The sequence below is a fragment of the Salvelinus sp. IW2-2015 genome, linkage group LG26 (assembly GCF_002910315.2).
Source record: "Salvelinus sp. IW2-2015 linkage group LG26, ASM291031v2, whole genome shotgun sequence".
Lineage (NCBI taxonomy): Eukaryota > Metazoa > Chordata > Actinopteri > Salmoniformes > Salmonidae > Salvelinus > Salvelinus sp. IW2-2015.
Genome location: NC_036866.1, coordinates 16,747,181 through 16,761,757, shown reverse-complemented (window position 1 = coordinate 16,761,757; position 14,577 = coordinate 16,747,181). Strand labels below are relative to the sequence as shown.

The window sequence follows — 14,577 nt, the reverse complement described above, 5'->3', positions numbered from 1 at the left end:
TTTCTTAAGCTTTAGCATACACATTATTACTGGTATACAGTATTTGTTTGGAACATCAGTACTTTGGCTTGTTTTTACTGGACACACCATCAAATTTCAATTTGCTAACTTATTTGTGGTGCTTTTTGGGGGAGGGGACTATAAAGCCCTTTCATTGCTTGGTTTTGGTTTGACAATAAATTATCTGTTTTTGCCACAGTTGTCTTCTAAAGGGTTCAGACTGAGAAAATGCCTCATAGCAATTACAAGTTTGCCTAAAGAGCGAATGAGTTTCATAACATCCCTTTAACGTTTATCTTCCAACATTCTGGGACTGAAGGAAAAACATTTTTCAGAGCAAATATTTTGAAATTGAAGGTGTGCGTAGGGATTATAGTCCAAAAGAGTCATCTCAGCCCTGTCAGTAATTGGAGTACACAAGAAAAGCCATAACATAAGCATGTTTACAATAAACATGACATTCCTAAGGAGCTTTAGCTGAACATATTCTCAGTCCCATGTTTGTACAACATTTGCAAGACTTCCATGTTATTCAAAATAACCTCATCCAGTAATTTACATTAAATCAGAATAGAACACTTGAGCMGTTTGTAAAGATGCATGTGTGTTCATCCACAATTGGAAACGACACAGTCAATAAGTGAGTTTTTGTTATAGAGAAAGCACTGCACATTTGACCATGTATTGTATTGAAGATCATGAGGCTCAGATTAATTCTGCTGTTATGACATATGACAAGAACCACACAGACATGTAAACAAAACTAAGCAAAAAGTACACCAAATATCTATGTCACGGGTCTAGATCTAGCGCATGTTTGAAACGCCTCTCAGAGGATAAAGCCGATTGGTCGAAAGCTTTACACGAGCCCCACTCAACGATCTCTTCCTTTTGGAACCACATTATCGCTTCGCAAACAATATTTCACCTTCATTGATTCGGAGCGRGCGATAGCAGTAGGTAGCCAATATAAATAGCCGCGGTGTTAAAGTAAGCACGCATCAACAGGTCAAGTGAAAACGTTTGGAATTTATGTGAATGTTTCAATCGTGTGAAAGTTTGTCTATTTTCCAGACCAATCAAGCGATAGCGTGGAGAGAGCCAGCCGGCAGCCATCCGAAATTGTCACTGTCACAGTGTGGAAGAAGAGGTGCCATAACGCAACTCCCGTTGTTGTTTCTGATTGAAAACATATGAAACTGAACGACTCGGGAAACGGGAGCAGTTTTAATTCATTTGACGMTTTGCCTTACCTGAAAAGATAACACAACAGCTCATTTTGACTCGCAAACTTCGAGTAGCCTATTCGAAGAACCGCGGTCATGGTGGCTCTCTCATCGATCGTAAACCCACTTGCCCGGCATCTACAAAGACATATCATCAAGCAAACTAAAGGTCAACGGTTGATACCTGTGAGAAGATGCAACCTCGCTGCATGTTCAAGCAAATATGTGCTTTCAGCGTGTAAGTGTCGAAACTTTAAAAGTACGGTAGCTTTCATCATATTACAGTTGAATTATCATTAGTTGCAGTTGAATTCGCTAGCTGCTTGCTCTTCATTTCATAAGACTAGAACAGTGGCATTAATGGTCAGTCCAGCTGGCCGCTGAGATTACACGAGAAATAATACTGTTTCAATCGCTCAAGCAGCAGTAACATAAATGGCTGCGTTGTAAAGTTTTAATCGACATCCACAATGTCTACATTACTAAAGGGTTAATTAATGGCGTTGTTTTCATCGCAACGGGTGCACAAAGAATACATGGAAACCAAGGACTGGATTTCTGCATGAGTGAATTGGCGTCACATTTTCAGGGGGAATTATAAACTTCTGTCCGGGTACTGGTTTTGATTAACTATGGTGTGTACATACACATGTCAATTTGATCGTAACTGTGATCACAATTTATGTTTATCTTTTGTATTTTATTTTTTAACTTGGCCTATTTTACACTGCATGTTTGTTTATGGTCTGTCTTTATTCAAGACATTCATAAGGCCTGACTTTTCTCTCCAGAACCCAAGGCATTATGCATTATTCCAAGGGTTCTCAGATATAAGCACCGCATACCGGTGGGAACATGTGAACTTAAATCCCAGCGCTCTGTTTTAATGTTTAGAACCATCAATCATCGCTTGCAATACGGTTTTTGAAACATATGGAATTTCTTTCATACTGTATAAGCGAGAAATAATATAAAAATATATATATATTCACTTAATGTAGCGGATTTGCACAGATCCATATGGCTGTGTGTGCATCCAGCTGATGAACTACACTTCCGCTACACCTTCCCAGTTACGCTTAGCACAGGTGGTCGCCTCTGTCTTCCGTAAACAAGCATTAACAAAGGTGTTCGCTGGGATTCTTCCACACCGATCTCGACAAACCATTTCTGTATGGACCTCGCTTTGTGCAGTGGGGCATTGTCATGCTGAAACAGGAAAAGGCCTTCCCTAAACTATTGCCACAAAGTTGGAAGCACAGAATCATCTAGAATGTCATTGTATACTGTAGCGTTAAGATTTACCTTAACTGGAATGAAGGGGCCTAGCCCGAACCATGAAAAACAGCACCAGACCATTATTCCTCCTCCACCAAACTTTACAGTTGGCACTATGCATTGGAGCAAGTAGTGTTCTCTTGGCATTCACCAAACCCAGATTTGTCTGTCGGACTGCCAGATGGTGAAGCATGACTCATTACGCCAGAGAAAGTGTTTCCACTGCTCCAGAATCCAATGGCGGCAAGTTTTACACAATGTTTGTCTATGGCGATTGCATGGCTGTGTGCTCGATTTTTATACACCTGTCAGCAACACACCCGTCCACATACTTACAATCTGCTGGATATTCATGAAGTAACGAGTAATGTGATCTATTAGTCATTGCAGGATAGCTACTGTTTGGCGTAGCACAGAGAATTTTCGATCAACCTTAACTTGGCGACACTATCTTCGTCCTCGATTCGGTCAAACATATCTTCTAATAGGTCTGTGTTCAGTTGTAGGTGGTTCGTTTGAATTTAGAAAATGCTAGTAAGGATAGGCCTTTTTTTTCAGGTACAGTAGCAAAATGGATAATTAATAAATTTTTCCAATAAATACCTTTTCCAAATGACCTTTGTACAGATATAGGTTAAGCATTCACAGTCCCATTGGCAGAGCGGTCAGTGACTGATGTAAATTGCATCATAGGCAGTTATTGTTTTGCAGCCCAATGGCAAAACCAGGAAGTCATAGTAGATTTATTTTAACGCCAGAAGATGTATATCTACGAAACATTCCATTCAGAGCTGAACTAGTGTCTCCCTTTCCTGCTGCGGAGTAGACCTGGTGGGCTGCCAATACATTCCGCGAGTCTGTTTCTGTAGCCTACCCACATTTGACTTATTCTGTCATTTCCTTTCAATAGGAGTTAGTGAAGGAAGTGTCTCTTTTTCCTCCTGCTTTTCTAATTTCTTAAACGGAATCAACGGAGGAGGCTTAGACTACTGGTCTCACTAAGTTTTCACAATTGCTTGTCTACTTTGAGACATTTGATCTTATGTTATTTGGGAATTGGACTATTATTGCCAATTTAAGAATGCAGGAAGCTGGAGAGTACACTATGAAAAGTAAGTGTCAGCATTTGTTATAGTAGGCTAAGCAATAGGACCTAATGTGATTTACTAAAGACAAGCTGTCGTTTTACATTTAATATCAGACTAGATTTAAATCCCCTCTCTCATGCTTTGACTCCAGTGCATCCGATGTGGCAGGGACCACTTGTTGCTCCTGGGGGCAACAGACAATCTCCTATCGATATTCGGGTGCGCAAGAGTGTCTTTGATCCGCATCTCAAGCCGCTGACCCCGGATTACGACCCCAGGACATGTTCACAGATCTGGAACAACGGGTACTCATTCCTGGTTGAGTACGATGACACCACCGACAAATCCAGTAAGCAGTTTCTGTTCTGCCGCGTGACCTCCTGATTTAAAACTGCAATGCCTGCCACGTGGAACTTGACTTTGATTTACATTTAGGTATCCCTGCCCTTGGCTTATTTCTCAACATCATGGTCTTAACTTATTGTTTAGACAGTCTAATTTTCAATCCAATATTATTTCAGAAATGTATATTTTATTAACCGCTAGACTTTACATAAATATTTATGCAAAGAATACAGTAGGCTAATTATTCTATAATTTAATTCTTAGTTCTGCTTTTAATGTGTGTTTGTGTGAGAAGAGGATACATTTGTTTTAACAAGTATGTTTATATAATCATGTTTATAATTCGCCACAGCTGTTGTGTGTATTAGTTACGGTTTCTTCTCATTATTGTATGTGTCTCTAACACAACATTGATGAGTGGTCGATTTCTTCTCGTCGATCTCTCGCTCTCTCTCTCTTAGCACTTAAAGGGGGTCCTCTGGAGGATAACTTCCGGCTGTGTCAGTTCCACTTCCATTGGGGGGAGAGCAACGCATGGGGCTCTGAGCACACAGTGGACCGCCGCCTCTTCCCTGCTGAAGTAGCTACTCCACATCCTCTTACTTAACATTTAAATACAGACACTCTCTGTTAACTTTGTTGAATGACTCTAGCTATGCTATAGTAAGAACCTCCTAACATGTCAAGTCTAAGAGTCATAGTCTTCAGGAGACTGTGGCATGGAACAGTAGATAGTAGGGACTGCTTAGTCATCAAGTCAATGCTGATGCCCTAGCCAATCCATGATGACATTGGCATGTATTTTCTGTGACAGGGGGATTGTGCTGTTGGAAACCTCTACGTATAGAAGCAGAATGCATTCTGTTCTATCCTTAAGGCCCACCTTTTAATGTGTGATCTATTTTCATATTGTTCCACCCACCTAAAGCATACTTATGCAATAGAGAGAGTATGTCTGGGGGAGGGTGCCATGCCAAGCTGGTGTTAGTGGCTGTGAGAATCTGACCAAGTCAGGGTTCTCAACACTCCCCAGGTGCAGTATGTGTACAAAGGCTCAAGTTACGATTACAGCACACAACTCACTCTCTGTGCCTAATAGGAGCACACCAGTGGGTAACAGAGATAATGGATCCTTCTCAGTTTACATATTGGGTTGTACTGTTCTTTATAGAAATCTCCCCAGATCCCAGGGTGAATAGGGATCTGTGTTGTGCGTATGGGTAGAGTTGGACACTCAGATGGAGTAAAACAAAGAGCAGCTGCATGTGACCCGTCTGTTCAGGATGGAGGATTTTGGGGTGGATTTTCATTCAGAATCTGATAATTTGTTGTTAGTTTTGATAATTGATTGTTCTACCACAAAGGTGACCGTTTATCTTGAGAATGATATTAAAGATTCATAATTATCCAGCAGCAAATATAATCTGTGACACATTGCATTTTAATTCTCTTGGTGTGTGGATAAATACGTTGTAATTAATGTGTGCGTCGCCTTTTCTGTTAATAGCTCCACATGGTCCACTGGAACTCTGATAAGTACAGCCGGTTTGAGGAGGCGGTGATGGAGGAGAATGGACTGGCTGTTATCGGGGTTTTCCTCAAGGTAACTTATTGCTTATTGTTAACATAGCGATGCATCCCTACCATATGCAACCCACCACCACTGTCATACATACTTGACCATATACAGTTGAAGTCAGAAGTTTACATACACTTAGGTTGGAGTCATTAAAACTCATTTTCCAACCACTCCACAAATTTCTTGTTAACAAACTATAGTTTTGACAAGTCGGTTAGGATATCTACTTTGTGCATGACACAAGTAATTTTTCCAACAATTGTTTACAGACAGATTATTTCACTTATAATTCACTGTATCACAATTCCAGTGGGTCATAAGTTTACATACACTAAGTTGACTATGCCTTTAAACAGCTTGGAAAATTCCAGAAAATGATGTCATGGCTTTAGAAGCTTCTGATAGGCTAATTGACATAATTTGTGTCAATTGGAGGTGTACCTGTGGATGTATTTCAAGGCCTACCTTCAAACTCAGTGCCTCTTTGCTTGACATCATGGAAAATCAAAAGAAATCAGCCAAGACTTCAGGAAAAAAATTGTAGACCTCCACAAGTCTGGTTCATCCTTGGGAGCAATTTCCAAACGGCTGAAGGTACCATGTTCATCTGTACAAACAATAGTACGCAAGTATAAACAGCATGGGACCACGCAGCCGGCTATCCTGCTCAGGAAGGAGATGTGTTCTGTCTCCTAGAGATGAACGTACTTTGGTGCGAAAAGTGCAAATCAATCCCAGAACAGCAGCAAAGGACCTTGTTAAGATGCTGGAGGAAACCGGTACAAAAGTATCTATATCCACAGTAAAACAAGTCCTATATCGACATAACCTGAAAGGCCGCTCATCAAGGAAGAAGCCACTGCTCCAAAACCGCCATTAAAAAAGCCAGACTACGGCTTGCAACTTCACATGGGGACAAAGATCGTACTTTTTGGAGAAATGTCCTCTGGTCTGATGAAACAAAAATAGAACTGTTTAGCCATAATGACCATTGTTATGTTTGGAGGAAAAAGGGGGATGCTTGCAAGCCGAAGAACACCATCCCAACCGTGAAGCACAGGGTTGGTAGCATCATGTTGTGGGGGTGCTTTGCTGCAGGAGGGACTGGTGCACTTCACAAAATAGATGGCATCATGAGGGAGGAAAATTTTATGTGGATATATTGAAGCAACGTTTCAAGACAGTCAGGAAGTTAAAGCTTGGTCGCAAATGGGTCTTCCAAATGGACAATGACCTCAAGCATACTTCCAAAGTTGTGGCAAAATGGCTTAAGGACAACAAAGTCAAGGTATTGGAGTGGCTATCACAAAGCCCTGACCTCAATCCTAATGAAAATGTGTGGGCAGAACTGAAGCGTGTGCGAGCAAGGAGGCCTACAAACCTGACTCAGTTACACCAGCTCTGTTAGGAGGAATGGGCCAAAATTCAACCTACTTATTGTGGGAAGCTTGTGGAAGGCTACCCAAAACGTTTGACCCAAGTTAAACAATTTAAAGGCAATGCTACTAAACACTAATTGAGTGTATGTAAACTTCTGACCCACTGGGAATGTGATGAAAMAAATAAAAGCTGAAATAAATCACTACTATTATTTTGACATTTCACATTCTTAAAATAAAGTGGTGATCCTAACTGACCTAAGACAGGGAATTTTTACTAGGATTAAATGTCATGAATTGTGAAAAACTGAGTTTAAATGTATTTGGCTAAGGTTTATGTAAACTTCCGACTTCAATTGTACACGTCATATACAAACCATTTCAATATTTACTGACATTGAAATGTAAACACCCCATGCAGTGAATGTAAACACACAGCACATGCCTGACAAAGGACTCAGTGCTCAGACACCGATTATTTTCCTCCTCAGATAGGGAAGAGACACGAGGGACTGCAGAAACTAGTAGATGTCCTACCTGCTGTCAGACACAAGGTGAGTTCAATGATTGACCACTTAAACCATGCAGGTGATTTTGTTACCAAGGTTTCAGAGAGAACGTTTCAAGCAGGTGTTATGTCGCTGAGTTTCTGAGAAGGTCGCCCAAAGCTTAAGAACATAAGTAGTCAGTGCTGTCAGACTCAGGTTGYTGTTCTAGATAAGCCTCTCTCCGGTGGGGCACACATGACATTTGTGTGGCTATTGGAGTGTGAATTACACCGGGCTATTCGGGGGATTCTCTATCAAATCTATCGGCCTGATAATAGACGTAATTTTAAATTGTAAAACATAAATGACCTTTTAATGTGGCATGAACACAACCAGTCATATTTATCTGATTGTCAAACAAATTACTTCAAAGTAGGCATGTTGGTCCACTCCAAAATAATTCCAGCATCCAAACTGCATGTATACTTGCGCTGTTTGACTTAATAGATTTGTTACAAAGCACCAAAATTGTTCCTAATGTCATTCAGCGATTGCCATTGATTATTCTTACATTAATTGATGCGTCTTGCTGACAAATTGATATTTTTTGTAGCCTGAAAAGTTGGGACACTTGAAATGGGGCTGAAACTGTCCTGGGGAAAACGGGATGGTCACCCTAACACACATGGTGAACTTACTAGACTAGCCTACAATGTGTATTAGCATGAATTTCAAATAGGCCTACCAGTAGTCAGTGATGTAGTGTTCAAAATGAAAAAAGTAACGCTTTCAATGCATTAAAAAAAWAAAAWAWATGTAAGGTGGGTAAACAAGATTTACTTACGTTTATCCTTCACTAGGGCTACACCACTGCCGGTAGCCTACCCCCTCATCCAAGGCAATTTCAAACACATGAACACACACAGAATAGGTAGCTTACACTCAATATAATACAGTTGATTCCAAACATGTTTTACACCCTAGTTCATGAATTGTCCATAAGTCATGAGTTAATGTTTGGAGTCTTCGCAGATAATGGGACATAAAACAGTACCTTTCTTTCCTTATGTTAATGACATTTGACAGTTGTCATTTATTAAGTATTTAACAATTGAATTAGAATATTGAACTTAAACCCTGTACAAATAATGGATCTTGGGGATTGTGAAAGTCCACTAAGTGTAACATTTCATTATGTTGTTTGGCAGTGAAAACGGTTCTCATGGGCACACATCCAAAGTAATGTAGGCCTATGCCATTGCAAAACCGAATGCTTCTAACCGAAAGAGTCAACTACTGTCATTAAGGTAAACTTGTTGGATGGATTGGATGCGCATTGGTGTCTAGCTGTAGGCTAGTTGTCTAGTGATATTGTCGACCATCAGGTGATCAAGTAAAGAAAACCAATATTGATAGGGGGAAAAAATGGTCTGGTACTTCTGGCCACGGTTGGCAGGGTGAACACTGGTACCTGCGCACACCTAAAAAACAGCAATGAGTGCTTTAAACAGCTGACTGACAAAAGCAAACAATGATAAATCAATGGCTAAATCTAATGCATTGGAAGAAAGACACAGGCTATTTTTATCAAGTCTGCATGGGAAACAAATGAAAAGGCATTTATGCTGAAAGGAGCTCAGCTGAAGCTGAAATTCAGCACCAGCCTACTGGATGGACAACACTGCCACAGAAATAAATGGTTTAAACCATGACCGAGTTGGGGGTGTACGTTTCATATTTACCACTGCATTTTAAACAAATAGGAGAATGGGTAAATTAGCATTATTTATGTCTCTTATACACATCTAGCCTTGTTACCTTCCAGAAGTATTACTGCAAAGGAACTTACTGTATGATCTGAGATGGGGAGACTGTCAACTTTATCTGCCGTCTAGTGGCCATGAGTCAAATTACATTTTTTTCCCCCTCAACCTTTTTAACTAGGCAAGTCAGTTAAGAACAAATTCTTATTTACAATGACGGCCTACCAAAAGGCCTKCTGCAGGGACGGGGGCCTGGGATTAAAATAAATAAATATAGGACAAAACACACATCACAAGAGACACTACATAAAGAGAGACCTAAGACGACAACATAGCAAGGCAGCAACACATGACAACACAGCATGGTAGCAGCACAAAACATGGTACAAACATTGGGCACAGTCAACAGCACAAAGGTCAAGAAGGTAGAGACAACAATACATCACACATTAAGGTTGTGGTTGGGAAATGGCAATAATAATTGTTATTATAACTTATGACACGGTTGGCAGCACCATGTAACCCTTTCCTCTTCCCCTTTTTGCTCCTTAGGACAGTGTTGTTGAGTTCACTAGGTTCGACCCAGCCTGCCTACTGCCCACTAACATTGATGATTACTGGACGTATGCAGGGTCACTGACCACGCCTCCTCTGACCGAAGCAGTGACTTGGATTATCATGAAGCAGCACATCGAAGTCAGCCATGACCAGGTTAGTGTGTAAGTGAGAGCGTGTGCATGTGTGTGGTGAAAGGGAAGGAATGTTAGAACTACTGGTGGACTACACTTTAGTGACTTCACTCGGCTGTTCCATGTCTGCATAACACATAACTGTCCTGTCTCTTCCTCAGCTGGCTGTGTTTCGGAGCCTTCTCTTCACCTCAGCAGAGGAGGAGGTGCAGAAGAGCATGGTCAACAACTTCCGTGTGCAGCAGTCGCTGCAGGGCCGCACTGTGCGTTCCTCGTTTACCCCCTTCCTGAAGGAGGAGCAACCTGCAAAGGGTCCACACACAGGCCACTGACCTTTCGACAGAGACTCACTCGGACCCTTCAAACCAAAATAATGCAATACCCTGGGAAGCACATTTTTGGGCTAACAAAGTCTTACGTTTGACTCTACAGAAGTCATACTGCTGGCATCTTGCCAAACGCTTATGCATTCAGAAAGCACTCTGATTTCACTTAAGTGCCAGGGATTTTATAATTCCAATGTCACCATCTAAAAGCTGTTTTGTTGACCATCCTTGGCACTAGACAGCTGTCTCACTGCCTGCTGTCCTGTCAATAAGTGAAAGGCATCATCAACACATGGCAGGTGTATTGCTGTAGTCTATGCTAACAGATTTTTTAAACCCCTGTCTCTTAGGTGAATCAGGTTGTTTTTTTTATAGATGCTTTGAATGTTTAAGGTGTAAACCTTTTTTATTCAGTCCTTAACAGTCCCACTTGAAATGCTTCCAGAAACCAATGAGGGATTCTGCTGAAATACAGGTAACTGACAAAATAAAGGAAAACACCAACATATATTGTCTTAAGAGGGTGTTGGGCCACCACAGCTTTAATGTACAAGTGTCTGGAAGTCTTGGAGGGATGCGACACCATTCTTCCATGAGAAATTCCATAATTGTGTGTTTTCCTCCAGGATTTCCCATAAGTGTTGAATTGAGTTGAGATCTGGTTACTGAGATGGCATATGGCTTACATCGTTTTTGTGCTCAAAACATTCAGTGACCACTCGTGCCCTGTGGATAGGGGCATTGTCATCCTATGGGGGCGTAGCCAAAATAATGATCTGCCCAGTGTTTTAATACATCACCCTAAGAAAGCATGATGGGCTGTTACCTGCTTAATTAACTCAGGAAGTGCACCTGTGGAAGCATCTGCATTCAGTACACTTTGTTTCCCTCATTTACTCAAGTGTTTCCATTATTTTGGCAGTTACCTGCACTTTTATACTATCACCGATTTAATAATCTAAAGCATAAGAATATCACCCTCGTATGAGCAGTACTCTTGCAGTAATTGTTCTCCTTCCTTGACAAAGTATTTGAGGTGAAGGGGCTCCATATTTGGATGTGTGATTTAGGTTGAAGGTTTAAGCTCTGAACTTGTTTACTGCACACAGCCGAAGAGATTTGGTTCATTGTATTTGGGCCTAGCTAAGGCTCCAAACTGCACAAATGAGTGTTGCTCATTGCTTTGAAAGATGTTTTAGATGCATTTGTGATTGATTTTATTACATAGTCTATTGAGTGGACTAGAATGTACATCTCACTATCTGTAACTTAGAGGTAAAAATCATATGTGTAGGATCGACATCTTTAAGGCCTTATAAGCACAGGGACACAAAGGCATTTGTTACAACTAATATGCAGAACTATTTTGTTGAATTCTATAGCAAACATCTGTATTTTAGCATGGGTTTCTAAGCATATTTCCTCTTGTAATCAAATTGTTCTGTTCTACTAAACAGGAATCTACCATAGTGCCTTCTATTTTATGCATCATACTGACACATGGCGGTCACCTCTGTTCTCATAGATCAATAGCTCACAGCAGTGTGTCTATTCTGTTGGGGCCTGCTGGTCTAACGCATATCGATAATATTCTGCCCCTACCAAGCTTAACAGTCGGTCAATTTGTATGTTTGCCAGTTTCTGGTTTAGGCGCTGGGAGAGTATCACATCATGCATCATTAACCTGTTATCTTGTTGGTTCTGTATTTATTTATTGGTGGAGGTCGATAGGTTTTTACTTGCCTTTTTAGAAGCACACGGACAGGAATCATTCTCCTCCTGATATTTGTATGTCATTTTTTGAGACTTAAGCTTTTTCTGTACTTAAATATGTATATATCAAATTTGAGATTTTAAAGTTTCCAGCAGAACTGGACAGGGATTACAGTGGAACCAACTACATGCATCAACTTTAAAACATAACTACACTTAATGTTATGCTTTAATAGCGTTCCAAAAGGTTAACTGTAATATAAGCACTGCTATTCCACATGTTGACACAAAACCATGAAACATGATATAGCAGTTGTAATACCTTGCTGCCTATTTTCCATTAGCCTACTTCTAGTTGCAGTTTTCTGGGTGTGCCTTCCAGTGSTTCACTATTTTCATCAAAGAAAGGGAGTGATTGGATAAAGAGGGGGTCTTATGTTTGCAGTGTTCAGAGAAAGTGAAGTAGGTGCTAAAAAGATTGTAGGAGAAAGGGATTGATTGGTTCTATAAACAGGGAATGAAAAGGGAGAGCAGACATTGAGGCAACATTGGTATTGTTTGTTCTATAAAGCATTAAGTGAGTGAATGGTTGTCTTTGTGATCATTCAATAACAATGTTCCTGTATAAACTGTCCCTTGTGGGGCCTCTCCCTTGAAAGAGCCACCTGGCCCTCTCCCCACTAGGTCAATTGCAGAGAAGTAGCTTGACACTAACCTGTTTTGAAAACTGTAAAGCACTGTCCAAACACTGAGGAACTGTAAGACTCTTGCCCTCTATACCCAACTGACACTTGCCTGTTTCACTTCGTTCCCTATGAAATTAAAYGTGGCATTTTGTTACACCAGAGTTTAGGGGGAAAATGTTGGGGTACAGGGAGGATTTGAACACAGTTATGATTGGTTACACATTTCATGTGGGCATTTTTATGGGTGCTGATAGGTTTGATGGTAGTAGAGAGATTTTATTTTCTGTTGTAACTGGTACGTGGCCTATTTTCAGCTTCCATTTGTCTTGGTCTGTTTAGTTATGTTCTGCCTTTTTTAATATTTGAAATGATACTTTCCAGTGGGAGGTTTCCATTCATTTAACTGTTTTTATAGTTTTCAAATGATAAATACTAAACTGACACAAATGTTGTTGTACTATAATGACTATGTACTTTAAAAATGGATCATTAGTCTTGGTTAATATGTCCTCTGGTGAACTGCTGTATTTTAATGTCTGCCATCAATGCCCATTTTAAACGTGTAAAAGTTAGTATGCACAATGATCTCGATCGATATACAATGTGTACAAAACATTAACACCTTCCTAACATTGCTGGCCGATGTTGACGCCAATGCTTCCCACAGTTGTGTCAAGTTAGCTGGATGTCCTTTGGGTAGTGGACCAATCTTGATACAAGGGAAACTGAAAACCCAGCAGCGTTGCAGTTCTTGACGCAAACCGGTGCGCCTGGCACATACTACCATACCCGGTTCAAAGATACTTCAATCTTTTGTCTAGCCCATTCACCCTCTGGCACACACACAATCCATGTCTCAAGGCTTAAAAATATTTTTTTTACCTGTCTCCTCCCCTTCATCTACACTGATTTGAAGTGGATTTGTCAAGTGACATCAATAAGAGATCCTATCATTCACCTGGTCAGTCTGTCATGGAAAGAGCATGCGTTCTTAATGTTTTGTACACAGTGTACATGTTTTACATAAATACGACTTGCAGTACTTCCCCTTTCTTTGTTTGCTACTTGGCAGGTGTTTTCCTGAGGCTAGAGGAGTGTTCTGTGTGTTGTGCTGTAGTACATGTTGTATTTGTTTGATCGTCGGGCGGCCACATTCCTGCCCCATGGGCCTTGAGGAGCTGTGGTTCAAGGGATAAGTTGGGGCCCCTCTTCCAACAGCCCTGTTATTGCACCAGGTGCTGGATTGGCCCAGTCCAGCTGTGCAACCAAGAAGTGGTGCTACTATCATGTCCCACAGGCCTAAAACACCACAGGGATGGACCTTACATCCACTGCTGACAGAAAATGTTTATATATAAGATTCTAAAGCCTATATTAAAGATTAATATAATAAAGAAATGCCTATTTTATTTTAATGTGCAGGTGGTATTAAAACTATGGAATGGGGTGCTCATCTGGGCCAAGTCATGTAGTTAAAGTAAGGGTGATTGRATCTCCCATATAATACCACAAGTCATTTATGGGACATGCCATCACCTTTTACTTTGCCTTTGATTTGATTTTGTGAGCCCATGTGGTTATGTTATAGGATGGTCATATTGGGGCGTGTTGAATGTGTCTCATGATATCCTCAATAGGGTGGGAAAAGGAGGGAGGGTACAATAGTCAATATTGTGGAAAGATGGTTTGCCTGTGGAACAAGGTACTTGTTGTCTTTAGTCGTTACTCAGCATTGGCCTTGTCATGCTATGAGGCATGTGGGGCAGTAGTAGGCACTGAAGTAGCAGAATATGCTGAAGTTACAGGGCTTGTACCTATGAAGCACTTCCATACACTTTTTCAGTACACCAAACACTGAATTACACGAAGGTTCCTCTTCACTGTTATGCACGTATGTAATGCTTTGCTGCAATTTCAAGCCAGAACGCACTACACATGAACTAAGATGAGGGTCTGCAACAGAAACAATGTCACAGAGCTCTGGATTATTGCTGCACTCCATTGTTCCCTATCAGAC

General features: G+C 40.8%; 1 protein-coding gene across 3 annotated transcripts; it reads left to right on the top strand.

Annotated features, from left to right (window-relative positions):
- The first annotated feature begins 895 nt into the window (after positions 1 to 895).
- LOC111952826 (carbonic anhydrase 5B, mitochondrial) lies at positions 896 to 10,254 on the top strand. Of its 3 annotated transcripts, none has more exons than XM_023971747.2 (7): positions 896 to 1,464; positions 3,744 to 3,941; positions 4,399 to 4,517; positions 5,445 to 5,540; positions 7,387 to 7,449; positions 9,699 to 9,857; positions 9,997 to 10,254. In XM_023971747.2, exons 1-7 carry the CDS (start codon positions 1,323 to 1,325, stop codon positions 10,165 to 10,167), a joined length of 948 nt encoding a protein of 315 aa, XP_023827515.1. In that variant the 5' UTR covers positions 896 to 1,322; the 3' UTR covers positions 10,168 to 10,254. The 3 variants fall into 3 exon arrangements, with proteins under 3 accessions (XP_023827515.1, XP_023827517.1, XP_023827516.1); XM_023971748.2 differs by lacking the exon at positions 896 to 1,464 and adding an exon at positions 3,409 to 3,616; XM_023971749.2 differs by lacking the exon at positions 3,744 to 3,941.
- Positions 10,255 to 14,577: the final 4,323 nt, after the last annotated feature.